Source organism: Trichomycterus rosablanca, chromosome 24, assembly GCF_030014385.1.
Source record: "Trichomycterus rosablanca isolate fTriRos1 chromosome 24, fTriRos1.hap1, whole genome shotgun sequence".
Lineage (NCBI taxonomy): Eukaryota > Metazoa > Chordata > Actinopteri > Siluriformes > Trichomycteridae > Trichomycterus > Trichomycterus rosablanca.
The window spans coordinates 4102027-4123158 of record NC_086011.1 but is presented as its reverse complement, the minus strand read 5'-3'; the positions used below and the strand labels follow the sequence as shown (position 1 = coordinate 4123158).

General features: G+C 40.0%; 1 protein-coding gene across 3 annotated transcripts in view; it reads right to left on the bottom strand.

Annotated features, from left to right (window-relative positions):
- slmapa (sarcolemma associated protein a) overlaps positions 1-19435 on the bottom strand; it is a 46722-nt gene extending 27287 nt beyond the window's left edge. For all 3 annotated transcript variants that reach the window (XM_062987116.1, XM_062987118.1, XM_062987117.1), the window contains exons 1-3: positions 17692-19435; positions 5907-6054; positions 4870-4942 (exon numbers count right to left, since the gene is read on the bottom strand). In XM_062987116.1, the coding sequence (XP_062843186.1) occupies positions 4870-4942; positions 5907-6054; positions 17692-17889 (419 nt within the window). In that variant the 5' untranslated portion in view covers positions 17890-19435. The remainder of the gene's footprint in view (positions 1-4869; positions 4943-5906; positions 6055-17691) is intronic.
- Between the last annotated feature and the right edge of the window lie 1697 nt (positions 19436-21132).

Here is a 21132-nt window from a genome sequence, read left to right as displayed (position 1 = left end):
ACATTAAACACCATAAAAAATGTAAAACTGTACATATATATAAAACAGCTCTACACCTTAAGTTTGCAGACCTGAGGCAAGGTGAAAAAGATCAGAAGTAAAACATTAACTTTATGCACTGAAGTGGGGACATTCTGCATCTTACACTTTAACCAAAATATATTATCAGGGCTATAAACATCACTTCAGGGCGATCTAAAATACCTTTAATTAAATGTCGTTAATATTCTGGCATTAAGGAAAACCAGAGGGGTGTCATCTAATAACTTCTGCCCAGGGATGCTGCTTGCCGAGTAAGACACATGGGCTCAGGGCCTAAAATGTCAGCTGTGCAACATGAGAGGCGTTCCTCAAAGTGCTGTCAGCCGGTGATGAAATTAAACTATCAGGCTTTGCTACTGTGACTACGTAACCACATAAGCAACGCAGGACAAGTGTCACTGAGTGCATGACTATATACATAAAGCAGAACAGTTTGTTTCTGCTCACACACGTAGGATAAGAGGTACTGGACGTCTAGACACATTTTCAAAGTTGATTACAACAAAAGCAGCCTCAGGGGGAACATTTAAAAAGAATTTAAGATATATACTTTGTTAGCCTATTGCAGTGGTTCTTAACATGGAACAGTGACCAACAGGCTCCTGTGATTTGCCTTAAATACAGATGAGCAGGTTGCACTCCAATATTAATAAATGTGTGATGCCCTGTAATGTACTACTACCCTGGACAGGGTTTATTTCCACTGTGTTTCCCATGGATGTTTTGCATCATGTTCCAGTATTAAAGCTCTGCTCTTAGTGTTTTTGCTTTTCGATGTTACTGTTTTTATAAAGCATAAACGCCTGTTGATATAAAGGTGTTCTAGTTTACATGCGATAAGGCTGCTTTAAGCTTGTCAGTTAATGGATAACCAACTATAACGATTGGTTATTATTGGTTAAAAGACACAATTTGCATTCGTGGTGCAAACGACCTTTCTTTTAGGAAGTCCACCGACGTCTATCATTTAAACCAGAAATATGAACAATAGCATAAACAAAAGGACTTACTGTTTATTACAGAAAATTACTTTACAGTCAGTAAAGTGTAAGAAGTTTAGTAAAGTACCTTAAGCACTCAGTTCTCCGAAACATACTGGAACATAAGAGAACCGTAAAGTCTGAAGGGTTTAGATTTTTCCGGCAGTTAGCTAAATGCTTCCTTTGAATGACTTGCCTCCAACTTCTGGATCATACAACATGCACACTTCCTCCTGTAGTTAGTTTCAGTTACCTGAGACCAGAAATGTTCAGATAGATCCATCTGTGCCACAGTGAAGCGAGTCAGGAGGACAGATTCGTAAACGGAATCAATTCATTCCGAATCCTTATCAGTTCCATTTGTGAAAAGCTTTAACAAATTGAAGCAATCCAGTCTCTGAAAATCCAGTCCTGAAAAGCTTTTACCCCTCCGCCATAAAAACACTAAACTATCAAACTTTACATCCTAGGAAATAATGTGCAATTTATAGAGACCGTGCAATAACCTTCTTCTTCTTTTCTTTTCTGGAAAGTTCTTAAAACCACACGTTTATTTCTGTATCTAGATGTGTATATGTTTATTTTGTAAATACATGTGTATATATATGTCTGTGTGTACATACATGTACCGTCAAGGAGATGCTCAAAAAATTTCGTTGTGCAATGACAATAAAGGCATTCTATTCTATATTCTATATTCTACAAGATCCCAAAGCAGACTTCGTTTCATATCCTCCGTACAGGACTGGCGTTGGCTTCTGCAATTTCAAAACAAAGCAGGCCCATCCTCCACATGATGCAACCACAATGACGCCAGCCTCAGAGCCGAGGGTCGAAGTTAAACCAGGTAGTGATACGTCTCCATACGCTTAATGAACTAAAGAAACATCTAAGCCACCGGGATTACTGTTACATTTTGACAGAGAACCTGAGCAGGACTTTAAGTAGTAAAACCTGATCCCCTGCTGCACCTTTAGTTTTTAATCAGATAAGCAAGCTAAAGAAGGAAAAGTAACAGGTTGGAGTGCATTCCTCTGAGCAACGAGGAAATGAGACGTGCTGATTCATGGCTGGATGCAAACTCTAAAAAGCAGGCTAATCTTCTGACAAGATTACAAATTTAAAGAGAGTTATAATTAAATTGGCCGTGATTGCCTAAAGACTTTGACGTGTAAACCTTCCACTGCACTATTAACATCTGTATAAGTACCACATAACACAAACCTATTAAAAAAAGATTAAAGCTTCGGTAAACAAGGTTAGTCTTTAAAAAAAGATAATGCGGTTTGCCATGTCATTTATTTAAACTAAAATTCAGTCGGGAAGGGGGAGGAGTTACAAGGGTTAGAAGGGGGAGATATACCCTAAATACGGGAGTTGCCAGAAGAATAAAAACATTTATAGCATCAAGTTCTAACTGACTTATTTATATCTATAACAACTCTTAAACACTAATTATATTTTTTAATTACCTGCCAAAGGTTTCTCACTGCCCTCCAATAAAAGCAATTTCTATAACAGATCTGGACTAAGGTTTCAGTTTAACCTCTATACTGAAGTGAAGGCAGAGTATATTAGATTTACGTTTCAGGCCCGTTGACACATTTTCTAAATTGCACTATAAAGAGCGAGCGCAGGGGCAGCCAAGCATGACGCAGCATTTAAGATCAGGCCAAGACGAAACGACCATCTCCCTTGGCAAGTCACACTCAAGGCTTCACCAGAAAGGAAAAAAAGCTTTAATGTGTAATCCCTGTATACATCCCTAGCTTTAGATTCCATCTATTCCATCTCAGTCTGTCAATTCAGACTCACCTTTAAACAAAACATCTCATTTATGAATATCAGCAGAGTTACATGAAAGAAAATGAGACATGATTTATTTTCTGTTCAAAAAGCAAGAAATATCTTTAGCAGATGCCATTCACTTAAAAGCTGGAAATCATTTTCCAAAGCCAAAAAAAGCTTTTCAAGCCCATCCAGATGAACCCGCCAAGAGACGTTTAAAAAAACTGCATGGTGCACCGTTCACTTTCGCATGTGTAAAGAACTGCATAAACACAACAAGGAACCAGGGTAGCATGCCACACATCATGGCTGCACTCTAGAGGGTAGAGACTCATCACCAAGCAGTATGTGGCTGCTATAAATACCACCATTAACAGAGCCTGAGACTGGAAACTGAGCACTGAACTACAAGCTGAGTCTGGAAACTGAGCACTGCTGCACTTGCAGAACGTTACTGATCCCTCGAAGTTTCACCCACCAATGCAGGTTCTCAATGATCTTCAACAGACAAGTTCTAAGTTTACATGTTCTTGTTATTACCAGTTAAGCTAATGTAACCCCAGTGTGAGAATTAGCATAGATGCCAGGGTAGAGTATGACGTTTATATCCACAAGCCCTGCCAGCGAGCGAGGCCAGGGAACACGCCTTTTAAACGAGCCGCATGTGGAAAAGAAGGCTTCCCTGACCGTATTTAAAGGTGCAGTGACAAAGAAATCCAGATAGGTGTAACACTGCATTCATCACAATGAGACAGTGTGAGAACAACCTACAACACAAACACCACATGAATATATCCACATACAAAACCTTGGCACAGTGCCACACACCTTAGGTGGTTGGTGTGACCTCTGATTTAAACTGCTGACCACATTATAACGTCTATTTACCTTTCAGCTCAGTGCAACTGATGATGTATTCCTAAGCGCAGCAAAGCTGATTAAGAGCAGAGCTATTATATTACCAGAACTATTTACTCTTATTCTCATTACTTGTAATTGGGATGATAAGCTGTAACCTCTTGGCAAGCAGAGAGGACAAACAATGTTCTTCTTACAGCCAGTTGAATAATATAATAATTTCTATTTATTTATGGAGGAATTAATCAACAATAAATCAGCCGCAAGAATCTAGCTAAATAATCTACTACATTTGAAGTCAGTAGAAGACTGTAGATGAAGAGTATAGTGTAGGAAGTGTGATTATTTAGGCTTGTACTGGAGCTATCAGTCTAACTTAGCTACAAGCTGTTGGATTAAGTGATAGCTTTTGCATGCTTTGGCTCCTAAATACATGTAACCACTTGTACATTGTATTACTTCTGCAAAAAAAATAAATAAAAAAAAATTGTCATTTGGGTAGCAAACTGATCTATTGCACTATTCCTCCACCCCTGACATCCAGGTTTCAATTTTACGGTGCTATCAGCTGGCTGGGTGTCTACACAGACATGATTAGCTGTGTCTGATTGAAAAAATGGGAGTGGCTGAAACCATGCGAAGGATTGGCGACCTTATCAGGATATTCCTGCCTTGTGCCCGGCTTCTCCTGGTGGAACCGTTCCCACCAAACTCATGACCAGAAGTGGTTGATGAAAATAAAAGTCACACACACAATGTCACAGACAATTTTGTATCTCTAATTTACCTCACTTGCACGTCTTTGCACACAGAAAGAACCCAGACCACTCCACCTGGAAATCAAACCCAGGACCTTCTTGCTGTGAGGTGACGGTGCTACCCACCGAGCCACCATGCCACCCAAAAAAAATTACAAAAACAGATCTGAACAGAAGGCGGTCACTGATCCAGTGCTCCCTCTAGTGGAAACATTGTACAGGCTAATTGTGAGTAAGTATGTGACCAAGTTTCAATCCAAGTCCATGAAACACTTTTCCTTCAATTTATCGCGTTTAAATCTGCAGTCTGTAGGTATCAGAAAAATGAACACATGAGCATTTAACCTCTGGTTTAATTTGAGTAAAACTGAGCTGCACATTCAGAGCACTGTGTGTGTACGGAGTCATTGTGCAACGTATATCTGAATGAAAACAGGTCTTACTCCGATCGTCGCCGAGCTTCCATGCCATCTGGTAGGAAGAGCTTGATAGAGGACACTATGCAGCCATGAGTTACTGTATGGAGAAAACAAAGAAAAGCCCAATTAAAATAGAATAAAGGCGGATCTCAAAGCAAACAGAACATTATATAAAGATTAATACTCCATTTCCACCACTATTAGAAGGCTTCTTCTGTCAATTCATGAGTTCTTCTTCTTTTCTATTAAATAAGCTAGTTTCTCTTGTCTATTACAATCTGAACAATAAGAAGTAAAAAAGACACTTATTTGTATAAGCGTCCTTAATTTGAGGCTCTGACTAATCCTCCAGTTTTACAACTTTACAAGCCAGCACATTTCATAACCTCAAACACACCTAACAATGGATTCAACTGGCACGACAAACTGAAGCAACCTGCAGCACACAACAAATCACAACTGCTAACTTCAGCTACGAGTACTGCGAAGTAGAACTCCCGAACCTGCTAATGAAAAAATGATAAAACGACAAAACGTTACCTTACACACTCGGATCAGCTTGTAAAGTGAAAACGTCTCATTGCCATGTTTTTCTTCCGCTCAGAGATCTCGTTGTTCACGTGCTCAAGTTACTCTGCACTGTGATCGTATTGTGAAAGCTTCCATTTCATCGACTGATATTACAACACCTTCATGGCAGCAATCGTGAAGCATTCTTGGATTTCAAAAGTCTGATACTGCCAAGAGGGTCCATGATACAGCCAAAAAGCCAATTTCAGTTATTTCTGACATATGTAAAGACTCATTCTACAAAAAACAACGACTCTGACGCAACAAAAGCTCCGAGAAGTGCTGCTTGTTAAAACTAACCCTAAACTTTTACGCATCCTGGTACCATCGCGTCCGTAAAGTTAACATCTAACCATCTGTCAGAATTACCGCCTTACCACAATGTGATCATTTGTGAAACCGAAAGCCAAGCTAATACCAATAAGCCCAATATCAATGCATAAACTCAATGCTCAGTCATGGTTTAAACATGTAAACGTGATGCTCTTTACCTTTGCGTGTATTCTCAGTCACATCCACTCCAAACTGGATGATGTCACCAGACAGTACCTCACATGGCGGGCTCTCCTCCGAGCCCCGGCTCAGGCGCTGACTGTTGATAAAGGTACCATTGCTGCTCTTCGTGTCCTGAAGGTAGAACTGCAAACAAAACAGATAGAAGATAAGGTAAGAGATAACACATGCAAGTATTATACAATCAAAGCGATTCTGATTCCTAACGACCATATGGATTTTGTTTCTTCAGAACATCCTGTCTTCTGTTTGGGTATCAGCACAAGCTCCTTAGCAATGTCTGCAACTAATGCCTTCTATAATTCCTTCACATCTAGGAATCTCACTCACCATCCTTTACAAAAGGTTTTCCATTGCCACAGTCCGGTATGACATGATTGTTTTAGGTCTTGCACCCCAACTTCAGTGGGTTCATGTCAGAACTTTTGGCCAGGCCAGTCAAAGATCTTAATTCTGTATTATGAAACGGATAGTTCCGGTCCTAAAATCTGATTGGCGTTTATCGGGGATTTTACAACGGCTTCGAACGGTTCGAAGCCGTTGTAAAATCCCCGATAAACGCACACCTAGGACCACCTCACATCATTCCATATTAATACGCCACTGAATAGAAAAAGTTAATGTTATTTTCGCCCTCATGTTGCCTAGCAACACTGTTAATCGAACTATTTTGCGTCGCGGAAGAATGCTTTATTGTACGTTTATACACAATAAATACATTTATGAATTAAACATTGTTGTATTTATTATATTTTATGTTGACCGCCGTTTTATAAAAGCAATAAGCCACTCGAGACCGTGCGTTACTGCTATGATTTTAGCACGGGGAAAGAAGTTTTAGGCACTCCGCTTCACGTCGTGCCAAAAACGTCATCCCCGTGCTAAAATCACAGTAACGTACGGCCTCTCGTGGCTTATTGCTTTATTTAATCAGCCATTCAAATGTTAACTTGCTTTGTATTTTGTGATGCAGAGAAGGCCAGGGGACGATTCGCTATGAAGATCCGTGTTAAATCATCATGCCTGTACAATGTACACAACTGCACGTCATCACAAACACAGTTTTCCAGTCTATTAGTATAAGAATGTTATTAGATCTAAGTAGCATGATCACTGCCAAAATGTTCATTGAAACGTAATACTTGTCGGCAAATACAAGTCTGACACATCCTAGAGCCAAAAAAGCATGACTGCTATGAGTTTGGGAAAAATGAAGCACTGGCAGGTGTACAGTGGGTAACCTGAGCCGAAGCTGAAGTGACAGAAAAGCCTGAACAACCTTAACATTACTACACGTTACACACACGGTCTACTCTGTCGAGACACACAGCGCTCAGCAATATCAGATGTCTGAGGTTCATGTGCTCCAGGGTAACAGAGGGAGTTTGAATCTATGCACCCTCTGCTCAGTCAAGCGTAGACATGAAATCATCAAAATATAAGCGGTGGAGAATTGTGTGTTGCCTGTAGAACATTACATTCAATGGCAGATAAAGTCACAACATGAATCTTAAAGACAGTTATGTAGTTTTATCATGTACTATTACAAAGTTGGTTTTCTGCAACTCTGCAGTAGTGATACAAGAGCCCATTTTCCACCACACACTCTACACTCACAGCCTGACCAATTTCATTCTTCCAGTCATCAGCCACCCCTTCCATTTCACAAATAATAGAACAAATAGGCTCAGTAAAAGCCCCAGTGCCATTTCGAATCATGGCGGTACTACACAGCACACAGTGTCATTTATGCGCTACCAGAATAGCCAAATTGTGGGAGCGCCGTGATGCACTGCCCTTCCTACTCCATCCTTCTCGGAGTAAGAGCTGCCTTTGATTCACGTCCATAAGGGATCGGCTTTCATTCACTAATGTCGGTGTGCAGGCGGAATCAAATATTACTCTGATTCAGATCTACATCAGCATTAACAGTCGTCCACAGCAAAAGCACACCTCAAGGATCTTGTGCAAAAACGTTTCTCATCCTGGTCCCCATGGTTACAGAGACCTGCACAAGGACCACGGCTAGTTCTCAGCAGAAAACATTTATCATTTTAGACCATTCAGAGTAGTGCCGCACACTAACAATAGCATAGTTCTGAAGCACCTTAAAGCATGTTTAATGCATCTAATGCCATTGTTATGATATGAATTACCAGGTTTAATGCATATTCATCATCTCCATGTTTTTTTTAATTGAATAAATGTGGCCTGCACAATCGAGTAAGCTGAAGTAAACTGAAATAAAACAGATTAAACAAACATGCAAAGTCAAACCACTAGCCGAGATACCCAGGACAAGCAGATTTTCTGTCCGGACCACCTGCTTTTTTTTTATTCAGTTTCCAAGCACGCAGGTGACCTGACACAGTAAACAACTGTATAGAGCGATGGTAATGGCTGGCGCAGCAGGCTTACCTGCAGCAAAATGATGTTTCCAAAATGATTCAACTGTATACAGCAAACACAGACAAACTTCACTAGTTTATACGCTATTCAACTATGAATTTTCTGTTTAAAACATCAGTAAAGATAACCTGCACTGCCAATTTATGGTTGGCATGTATACATTGTCACGGTAACTCATAGTGTAACAGCCAGCAGATGCAGCATCTAAAACTGCCTTATTTAGTTTGTATTATTTAAAAGAAACATTTTTAAGAATTATTTATTTTAAAAACGTGGAACGGCCTTGACATTTGTAGATGCACTTGTCAGTGCCGATCCCAAGTCCAAATAAAATAAGGAGGGTGGTGTCAGGAAGGGCAACGAGCATAAAAAAAATGAGATGGACAAAAATAATAAAGTTTGAAATTATTCTTTGGTCATTTTGTCCATACTGTGCAGCCCAGCAGCACTGAACCTCTGGTGCTGCAGAAGCAGATTAAAACGTCAATCTGGAAATGTAATTACAATATTGTGTAAAATGAAGCTGTAAATAGAAGCTGCTCAGAAAGGTCAGTGGTCTCTTGGCGCTTACGTTTATCGGTGGGTAGCATATTTATTAGATATATGCTCAGTCACAATCACAACCAATGAACCGCGACAGATTAACGTGGTGTGTGGGAGTCAGTATGTAAGTGTAAGTGTGTGTGTGTGGAAGCAGAAAGGCAGAACAGCCTCTTTTTAAAGAAATTCACCCCCACATTCAGTCCCCAAGCTGCATTACTATTCCTAAAGAGCCACCACCCTCAAGTTTCCTTCTGGTTTGATAATTCATGCTTAATATCTACATCAAATTAAATTCAGTTTGGTTAAATGAACACAGAAAAATATTTAACAGTGAACCTTAATAGTGATGAACCAAATCCAACACAATGCAAACAATATGTACCTTGCCACATATAATCACAATATACTATTTTGAAATGACTTTACATATATCACATCCATACCATAGCTGATTACTGGTATTGGCAACAGAGAATTCAAAAATTGATGTAGGGCCGTTAATGATGCACAAAAATACTTTAATACAATTTAATCACCTTTATAGATATACAGTGTATCACAAAAGTGAGTACACCCCTCACATTTCTGCAAATATTTCATTATATTTTTTCATGGGACAACACTATAGACATGAAACTTGGATATAACTTAGAGTAGTCAGTGTACAACTTGTACAGCAGTGTAGATTTACTGTCTTCTGAAAATAACTCAACACACAGCCATTAATGTCTAAATAGCTGGCAACATAAGTGAGTACACCCCACAGTGAACATGTCCAAATTGTGCCCAATGTGTCAATATTTTGTGTGACCACCATTATTATCCAGCACTGCCTTAACCCTCCTGGGCATGGAATTCACCAGAACTGCACAGGTTGCTACTGGAATCCTCTTCCACTCCTCCATGATGACATCACGGAGCTGGTGGAAGTTAGACACCTTGAACTCCTTCACCTTCCACTTGAGGATGCGCCACAGGTGCTCAATTGGGTTTAGTCCATCACCTTTACCTTCAGCTTCCTCAGCAAGGCGGTTGTCATCTTGGAGGTTGTGTTTGGGGTCGTTATCCTGTTGGAAAACTGCCATGAGGCCCAGTTTCCGAAGGGAGGGGATCATGCTCTGTTTCAGAATGTCACAGTACATGTTGGAATTCATGTTTCCCTCAATGAACTACAGCTCCCCAGTGCCTGCAGCACTCATGCAGCCCAAGACCATGATGCTACCACCACCATGCTTGACTGTAGGCAAGATACAGTTGTCTTGGTACTTCTCACCAGGGCGCCGACACACATGCTGGACACCATCTGAGCCAAACAAGTTTATCTTGGTCTCGTCAGACCACAGGGCATTCCAGTAATCCATGTTCTTGGACTGCTTGTCTTCAGCAAACTGTTTGCGGGCTTTCTTGTGCGTCAGCTTCCTTCTGGGATGACGACCATGCAGACTGAGTTGATGCAGTGTGCGGCGTATGGTCTGAGCACTGACAGGCTGACCTCCCACGTCTTCCACCTCTGCAGCAATGCTGGCAGCACTCATGTGTCTATTTTTTAAAGCCAACCTCTGGATATGACGCCGAACACGTGGACTCAACTTCTTTGGTCGACCCTGGCGAAGCCTGTTCCGAGTGGAACCTGTCTTGGAAAACCGCTGTATGACCTTGGCCACCATGCTGTAGCTCAGTTTCAGGGTGTTAGCAATCTTCTTATAGCCCAGGCCATCTTTGTGGAGAGCAACAATTCTATTTCTCACATCCTCAGAGAGTTCTTTGCCATGAGGTGCCATGTTGAATATCCAGTGGCCAGTATGAGAGAATTGTACCCAAAACACCAAATTTAACAGCCCTGCTCCCCATTTACACCTGGGACCTTGACACATGACACCAGGGAGGGACAACGACACATTTGGGCACAATTTGGACATGTTCACTGTGGGGTGTACTCACTTATGTTGCCAGCTATTTAGACATTAATGGCTGTGTGTTGAGTTATTTTCAGAAGACAGTAAATCTACACTGCTATACAAGCTGTACACTGACTACTCTAAGTTATATCCAAGTTTCATGTCTATAGTGTTGTCCCATGAAAAGATATAATGAAATATTTGCAGAAATGTGAGGGGTGTACTCACTTTTGTGATACACTGTATATATACATCTATAGCACATTTAGAAAGAAAACGAGCACTGACCAATGATACAGTTCTGTGCAAAAAAAATTAACACCAAATGACAATTTGAAAAATAACATGCATATAAACGCATGTTAAGACACTTATTTAAAGCAACTTGTTACCAGATACAAGGCAAACAACTGAGGGTTGAGAACCTTGTTCAGCCCAACAACAGTAACCTGGTGATGATGGGGCTTGAATAAGGCAAGACTTTTGAAAGTTATTGTGTTTTGGCAGATAATAATCCTGAGTGGTGCAGCATAACTATTTTACAGAACCTTGAATAAGTTTAAATTCTGCTCAGCTCGCCCATGCAGGCAGGGAAGATGCATCCAATTGTCACTTCACAAGGTGATAATTAAAGGAGTGAGAACTATAGGGGGAAGAGCTATTTTTGTTTTCTGGAAAAAGTACTGGCAACTCTAGCAACAGCGAGCAGTACACAAACTTCAATCCTCAGTATCATTTTAACACCAGGGAAACAAGGGTGGAAAAGTTGGCACAATTTTTGATGGTCCTTTATCACATTAGCAGACATGTTTAAATGTATTTCACACACATCTGTGGTCATATTAAATCCTACAAATGCGTTAGATCGATCCACAATGACTGACCCTTATTTTAAAATGCATTTTTTGTCATATATACAGACATACATGAAAACTACTATAAAATGCATTTTCCACGTTTGGAAGCTGGGGTCAGAGTGCAGGGACAGCCATGGTCTCTGAAGCTGAGAAAGTTAAAGGCCTTGCTCAAGGATCAAACAGTGGCTAAATGTCAGAACCATGATTCAAATCCACAACCTTACAGTTGGCAACCCACTACGCTACCACTATCACAGCTTGATTGTTTATTAGGATTTTAACGTCATGTTTTACACTTTGGTTACATTCATGACAGGAACGGTAGTTACTCATTACACAAGATTCATCAGTTCATAAGCTTCCACGTCAAACACAGTCATGGACAATTTAGTATCTCCAATTCACCTCACTTGCACGTCGTTGGACTGTGGGAGGAAACCGAAGCACCCGGAGGAAACCCAGGTGGACACGGGGAGAACATGCAAACTCCACACAGAAAGGACCCGGACCGCCCCACCTGAGGATCGAACCCAGGACCTTCTTGCTGTGAGGCGACAGTGCTACCCACTTAGCCACCGTGCCGCCCTCACAGCTTGATTAAAAGTAAAAACTTGACATACTTGCAATGAAAAGGTAATTGATTCATTTTTGCTTGCCTCGGTGCTAGTTTGTTACATGAAATGAATTCAGGTTATTATGGGTACAGTGGGTAACATTTGGGCTTTAATGGTTACAAGCTAAACTACAAATGAGTAAGCTGAACATTTATCAGAAAGATTTGTTTAATACAGACACCATCTCTCGTTCATGCACATGTACACAAAGCTCTGCCTTGTGGCCCTTATCTGATGCACAAACAGCAGGTTTCTAGATCTGAAAAAGCAGAATTTTACAGCAGCAACAGTATCTTCAGTTACTGTTACCATTAAACATGTTTACGTTTGTGAGCAGGACTGTTGTGAGTGAAGGGAAAGACTCTTGGGAGCTTGTGACTAGCAAAAGATCTGAACAAGCAAGTCTGGGCATGTGTTTTCAGGATCTGTTTTCCTGGTCCTCTCCTTATAAAAACCTCATAATCAATGCCTTTAAAAGAGAGTAAAATTCCATGGCAGAAGATATGCGTTCTGTAAACCATACAAGCTGGAATGGAAGTTTAATGAAGCCCGATACGTGTTTACAGTATCTTAGAAACCAAAGAGGGAACTTGAGGAAAGTTATTAAGCTTGAGGCAACTGATTTAAAACGTTTAAATGCAGACTTAGTAACAGCTCGATTTTGGAAACAGTGCTGTCTGCTTAACAAATCTCTTAAAGTGCACTTCAGTACAAAATCAGGGAAGACAAACAGCTCATGGGAAAAAAAAAAGGACTAACAGCCCTTTAAGCTGCAGGAAGAATTTAGCATTTACTCCCATCAAATTTAGAACATTTGTCACGGTCAAACTGTTCACACTGAAATAAAATGTATATATATATATTTACAGGAATAATATCGATGAGGATTGTTTATACTGGCAGGGAGATAAGTAGTTAAGGTACTGGGCTTATCAGAAGGTCACTAGTTCAAGCCCCACCGCTGCAGAGTTTTCACTGTTGAGTTCCTAACCAAGACCCTTAACCTCTTAATTGCCTGCACTGTATTCAGAGGCAGTTGTAAGTCACTTTGAATAAAAGCGTCTGCTAAATGTCACAACTGTAAATGCCGACATAAATGAGTAAACGTGTCAAATTATCAAGCTGCACAAACACCTGTGATTTCTCAAAACCCTTACAGCAGGTCATAAAAATATGAGCACTTTGCTAAAGGCCCACACTACAGAATCCCCAATGACTCACCAGAAAATTAAACCAACTTGCCATTTCATCAAATGTGTGCTTGGGTAAGGACCCAGTCAGGAGCCAAATTAAAGCCATTTATCAGGGCCGTACACAAAAAAACAAACTGCTGTTTTACTTTATCTGCAATAATGAACGCGTCTTTCGTTTTGTCTGGCCAAGAAGCAGACAGAAAAAGGCTGCATTACTGAAATGGAGCAGAAATGACTCATCGAAGTAGTATATTGAGAAAATTATTTACCTTTAGGGATTTTATTGATTGATATTGAGCAATGAACTTTCACCATTAAAATAATCCATTGTTTAATCAATGCTGTTATTTAAAGTCATTTATTCACCCCTCAGAAGGCATCTGTAGGTAAAAGCTTACTCCTGATGTTAGTTTTGTGATTTTAAATTTCCTGTCTCAGTTCTTTTACGTCGTCTTTTTTTACACATAAACCATCCCTGTATTCGTCTGGAACTTGTACTAGGTCTCATTCTCAACATTGTAAACTGTCCTGTCTGGTTTAATTACCATTACCAAGTCTGGAGTTGCTTTAGACACCAGCCAGGTAAACTGCTGGTTAATACCTCTGAGAAAATCAGAATAAAGGTCATGTAAAGCAGACACAGCATTATATACTCAACTATACCTGAGTATATAAAACTAAACACTGTTGATACTTTTCCCTAGCTTCAGCGCCATCTTTCTAACCATGATTTAAAGCATAGAATAAGACTAAGCTTTGCATCAGTCTGCAGTGGTCCAGAGGGAGGTAGACATCACAAGAACCAGCAACCACGGTAATGCTTACAAGTGTGCACACTTTCCAAGTGTCTAATTTTACATAATGCTAAAAGACACACACACACACAGTGTGTTGCTGCATTATAAAAATAAACAGAGTACAAAAATAGCCATAACCTACATCACATCGGCCTCAATTTAGGGATTTATCACATATACTGGACTGTAACTGGTATTTCATGGTAACGTTTTAGTCTGTCACCTTTTCCAGACACATGTCTGGCAGTACGCTCACAGTCTCATTTTAGTTTGAATGGCAATGAGGCAAGTCGCCTCTCTGCACAGCTGCTTCTGGTAGTGTGGGTCCCCATTAGGCAGCGGGGCTTGGTGGCTTCAGTCAGCTGCTAAGCCAGCAAGAATTTCTTCTCAGAGCTGCTGAAAATAACAGATTGCAGTGAGGGGCTATGAATTCCATTGGACTATTTTCAGAATTGACATCAGAAGATTCAGTTAGCCTGGCAGTGGTTAACAGATTGAGAAAAGATGGAGATGACCTTGTATACAAGGAACAACTGAAGAGTTATTACTTACATTGAAAGTCTTTACATTTTAGCCTGTGTTAGATAATCTGTTTAAGACTAAGCCCACGCACAAGGCAAATGCTTTAAAAAGCTAAACGGGAGTTTTCTTTGCCTTGTTTTGAAATGAGGTCTACCTAATATTTAGGAATGTGGCTTAAAATTCTAAGTCTCTTCGACAAAGTCCTGTATCATTTCAACTCGTATTTTAATTAGATTAGGAATGCAATGATACTGAAAGGCATTTATGGGCTGTGAGACTCTGCCAGTGGTGTTGGAGCATCACAGGATCAGCCATGACCTCTGAGGAAAGTTGATCAGCTTATAATAAAAGTGTCTTGTTAATGATGTTTAAAGTAGTTAGTAGTACTGAGTAGTAATAGTTTATGCTGCCACTTCACCCATTTCTGCATGTCATTCTTAAAAAGCAGAAAAGAGCCCAGCTGGTACAGTGCCTAATTCTGACTGACTTCAAGGCATGTTATGGGTGTTACATAAAATCCTGTACCCTGTTAACAGATGCTAGTGAGCAGGGACTGGAACAAGGAGACTTTTATGCATTTCTATATGTTAAATTATGAATGGGGCAACTTTTATCCATGAAAAAATAAAACAAAGTGAAAAGCTGTACAGCGTTAGTATGGGTTCTGGCTGCATGTTAAAAGTCGGCACACATGGATTTGTGTGCAACATTATTTGTACAGGAAAATATTTATTAAGGTGCAGCAAACAGAGAAAAAAGATAAGTGCCAGCCTAGTTTAACCTATTAGCCCAGAAAGCATTATCTTTGTCTATAAATCATGACTTAAATCATTAATGCATGTGTCTACGGGGTGGGGCTGTGTGGTGTAGCCAAGATTACATCAATTAGCCTTTTTAAATATCACCTACATTCCCTTTAGGTCTGTTAAAGCTGCAACTCACCTTAAACAATGAAAGAAAGCATTATAGAAGCCCTAAACTAAAACACATGCTTTATAAAGTGTTAACTCATCTTGGCTGTCTGATTGTAACTCTGTGGTGATTTTGGGTGAAATTTGTCATGACGGCACAGAGCACATGCATCGAATTATAACAAAGACTCGCCAAGTACTTTCAGCAAAAACTAATCACAGCGGCATTCCAGCTTAGAAGTGACATCACACTTATAGTGTAGCCTCAACGCTGAGCCAAACACGTTCAATATTCAAATTGTCAGTGTACGGATGACAAGGTCCAGCAAAATTTCTTGTGCAAGTCTGAAGTGGATTTAGTTAGCTGACCAGTTGAGCTCAATGTAATATTTACGTGTGGATACTATTAAATACATCGCTAAGAATACCATGGCGTGAAATGACACTTTAATCCTAAAACGGGATTTCTTTGTACCATGACTGGCACAATTCAACATTTTAACTTTGGCTAACACAGAAATTGTTACTAATTTAAGTTAGTATAATAGCATTAGGTAACTAGTAGGCTAACTAGATGCAGCCAAACACTTTTAGATAAAAGCCTCTCTTAAATGCTGCAAATGTAAACCACACGTCCTCAAGAGCGAGTTATTTTTCTGTTACTGACCAGAAAAGCAGAAGGATGCATGTGGTTAGAAGTTGTAGTAGAATCTACTATGGAGAAATTACAGTGAATAACTGGCGCCTCTTAACAGTTAGGGGATCGACGAAAAGCTCCTAAACATGTTCATAGGTCAAAAGAAGCCACTATAAAACAACCCGGCCTATTACTTAGTTTATTACCTATAACTAAAATGTCGAATTAAAGTACTTACAATTGGTAATGACAGCAGGTCAACAACACCCCCCACCACCACCACCCGCAGGGCACGACTACAACCCGGACAGGCGTCCAGTCTATCGACAAGCATTACTTACTCAGCCATTCACTTTCTTAATCATTCACTCTTAACCAGGGGTAATTAAGGTGAGAAGAAACTGATCATGAAAATAACAGACAGACATACAGAGACAAAATTATGCAAAGATTTTGACCCAAGTTAAGAATTGAACCCAGGTTCAAAGAGCCTAGTGCTGTGCTGCTCTCACACAACCTGCTGTGCAACAATTCTGCCCATTCAGCATCACTGCATAAAAGGGTGTATCTTTTAGAAGAGCAGTTACATCCTTCCAGCAACACAGAGCTTGAGTCAAGGCTTGATAAATGAGCTACCCCATGTAATTAAACACGATCGCATCATTTAGAAAGTAAACAAGCTCTAAAAGGCCATTTGCATTTTAAACACACATGCAGCATTAGCAGTGTTTCTCACAGGTTTGAAAAACATAAATCTGCTCTAAAGTATGTGAACACCCGTCCTAATTATTGAATAATTTACTAATCCACTATTACAGTGCACAAAGTAAAGTCCATAAAAACATGGTTTACTGAGGAGTAGAGGCACTCCAGTGACCTGCACAGAACCCTAACCTCAACAACAACGAACACCTTGGGGAAAACCTGTAACACTACCCGCAAGCCAGGTCTTGTCGCTCAAATCAATGCCTAAACATACAAATACTCTTTGACTGATTGAACACAAATTCCCTCAGACACTGAACTGTACTTAAGTCAAATTCATGCAAGACAGCCAACACATTTGGTTTAACTCAACCAATTTTATCAGGGAAAGTCATTCAAGTTTCAACTAAGGTGTGCCAGAAGTCGGGCTATGCAAAATGACTTGCAGGTAAAAAGAGCTGATTGTAAATACATATACATATATATATATATATAACCTAAAAAAACAAATCACTGAAACCCAGATCAATAACAAACAGCCTTAAACCACATCTGTGTGAAACACCAGCATGAGCCAGTTCTGACCTGTTCTAAATAATAAGTCTGTGTATATGAGACGTATAGAACTTGTCAGGCGAGTCTGGGCATTTATATTACAATGGCCTGTCATAACTCACCTTGCCCGACTTGTGGTCAAACCAGACGAGCGCATGGTTCCTGGAGAGCACCTTGCAGTCGAAGGTCGCGTTATTCTGGGCCGGCCGGCAGCGAGCCACGGAACGCCCGATCTTGACCGGTTCATCCAGGTAGACGTGGCGCTCCTGAAACGGGTGCGAGTTCGGGCGGCAGGTAAACACGGCCAGCGCCGAAGGCATTGAGGACGGCTTCAGGGTGTTACTCCAATTAGAGGAGAAAGGCAGGTTTTCGTGATCCAGAGCGGCACACCTTCCAATTTTATTCCTTATTAATAAAAAAGCTGAGGACGCGTTTTGATCGTAAAACACGTGGAAACAGAAACGCACATGGTCAGAAACGTGAATGCGCGGACTACATAATGGCTTAACTACAATCCTTCCTGCAGATCCACCAGCATGCTGTCAGATGAAATCCAAAGCGGTGTAGGGCTGCAGATCCACAGTTGTAGGACAAAGCATCGCCTTTATAATAATTCCCCCAGAAATCAGGACCCTTTTTTACATTTCATTTCATTTCAAAATATGAATCCTAAATAAACATATACAGACTAGCTGGCTGGATAACCTGGTGCGTCAGAGGAAATCAGTATAAACTGACTGTCTTGAATGACTTTTTGAATTCATATACATAACACATCCACACAATATGAATATAGAGCCTTAAACATCATAACCCCCAGAAATATGAGCCCAATCACAAAACTGAACCTGTCTCAAGTTGGTTATCGATTAGACTCTCACAAAGTGGTGCTGTACAATTTCAGAAATCAACTGAATGTCTATAGGTAGCCTGAAATTATAAAACTAACCAAATCCACAGTTGCAACACACCCACATTCCACATAATAAGAATTTTAAAAATAGATTTATGCTACTATAAATAAGAGCCTATTATTATTATTATTAACAAGCTATGAATTCAGATTCAGACTCGCGTTGGAAACCTGTTGGCTCAGAATGAATCGATTTGCATCAACTGATTGCTTTAAATGACAAATCAAGCTCAGAAACCAACTGAATGATTCTGGTTTAAAGTTACACCAATTGAACTAACCTGACCTACTAGAATCTGCTGCAAATCTAGTCGCAACACACCCACATCCCACACAACACGGATATTTGAAATTAATCACCAAGCAGACCCTAAAGTACAACTATAACGCTAAATTATTCCTACTTAGATGAATAGAACTGATCAGCCAGGTCGGATATAGCGAGCAGGGAATCTGACAGACATGTTACCTACTAGACAAACTCTTAAACGCCTGAAAGTAGCTAGCTAGCACTAACTTGGATTTAATGATAAATATCGAGAGCTAAGCCAGTTAGCCTGTGAGGTAGTACGTCATTCACGACTATAAACAATATTTGATATGCAGAACAGCGTGTTATCCCAGCCGCAGCACACACACCAGTTATTTACAATATTTATCCAAGTATCGAACTTTCTCCTCCCGACACTCACACAGCTGAAGCCTTTAGCCTAGCCGCGCTAATGACGAGCTAGCCTAGCTACCTGTGCTAAGAGACGCGGAACGCCGAGTCGTCGCAACGGCAACAACACCAGCAAAATTCGGATTCGACCGCGAATTCCACCGAGTCACAAACTTCCACCACGGTTTCTACAAAGCAAATAAAGTGCTCCAGCGCGTCCGAGTCCAAACGCGGATAATTTACATAAACTTGTGCTGCTCCGCCACTAACCAGCCGCCATACTGGAATGAAAATACACACACCGGCCACCAGTAGTGATGTGTCGTTCACGAAGGAGTCGACTCTTTTAATCGGTTCATTTAGATCGACATTAGGAACCGACTGTTTCCTCGCTGTGAAGAGCAGAAATCCCAATAACAGAACAGTTAAAACACGAAGGTAGGAAATTAGGATTTATTGTCTTCACGTCATCGAATTTATTATTAAAATTGTTGCAACTTGTTTCCAAAAGTTGGAGCATGTCAAATTTAGGACAAGTTGTCAAGTCAAATGTATTTATATAGCGCTCTTTATAGTAGACATTGTCTCAAAGCAACTTTACAGCATTCAGGACCAACAGACCAGAATACCCTGTTAAGCAAGCCGAGGGCGACAGTCATAATGAAAAACTCCTTTTTTCTGTAAAGTTCTTAAAACCACACATGTATTTTTTGTATCTAGATGTGTATATGTTTATTTGTAAATACATGTATATATATATATGTCTGTGTGTACATACATGTACAGTCAAGGAGATGCTCCAAAATTTCGTTGTGCACTGTGCAATGACAATAAAGATATTCTATTCTATTCTTTAAAAATACAGGAAATATCCTTGAGAGGAACCAGACTCAGCAGGGACCTCCATCCTCCTCGGGTGGCCTGGAGAATAATTTAAATAAATAGGATTTACACAAATCACACACACACAAAATGTAATTGAACTTAATTAAACTAGCAAAAAATGTAAAAAAATGAAATGAAAAATAGTAATAATAATTGGAGTTCTTCATTATTCAGTCCAGTCTGTGATAAAGCCCGTAGTTGTAAAGGGAAAAAAACATGTTAAATTGGTTATGCAATCATTCTTGGGAATAAAATAAGCATTCAACTAAGGCACAGTTCTGTAAATATAACAATGCATACAAATGGGAGAAAAATCCCAGGAAATCTGTTTATGCAGGGGAAGGCTGACAACCCCTATTGTATGACTTTGACCTTAAATCAATGAGACAGTACAGGTGGATATCAACACATGGGCTCAATAGAACTTTTTCAAACTGTTGTCAATAAACATTTAGAAATGTACTGCACAGTGGAGACATGGTCAGACAAGTGAACCTTTTAGACAGTTAATTAAGAAAATAATTGACTTTGTGTTCTTTGTGCCATGGCATATTAACGCGTGGGAACAAGTTCCTATCGCATAGCCATAACATCAATTTGTGGGAAATAGATATAGAAGAATGATAAAGCTTTGTTTAGATTAAAACTTGGAGCTTTAGCTTATATAAAGGCAGGCTTACTGTGAATATGTAATTGATTACCATTGCAAACAAAAAAGATGATGGAACAGAATTGTTCAAACAAGCAGGAGTTTCATATGACTGAGAAAAGAACAACAAAAACACTAAGCCAGAATGGCTTGTTTACATTTCTACTGCTATGTTATGAACATTTCCTAAAAAGCATTTTACTCTACCATAATTGTTATTGCTCACAAACGAAAACATGTCAGACTCCCTTGCCAGGCTTACATCTTATGAAACAGGTTGCAGGGAATGAACACAATCTGATATTATAGTTTAACTTTTAACCACTAGAGGCGCACAGCACTGTGGGACCTGGGTTCCAGCCTTGGTTTGAGTCCTGATGAAATAGGTTTGATTTATGCCTCAGGCTGCTGTCTGTCTCAAAGGGTTTGACATAATCCTCCGTGTCGGTGTTGAT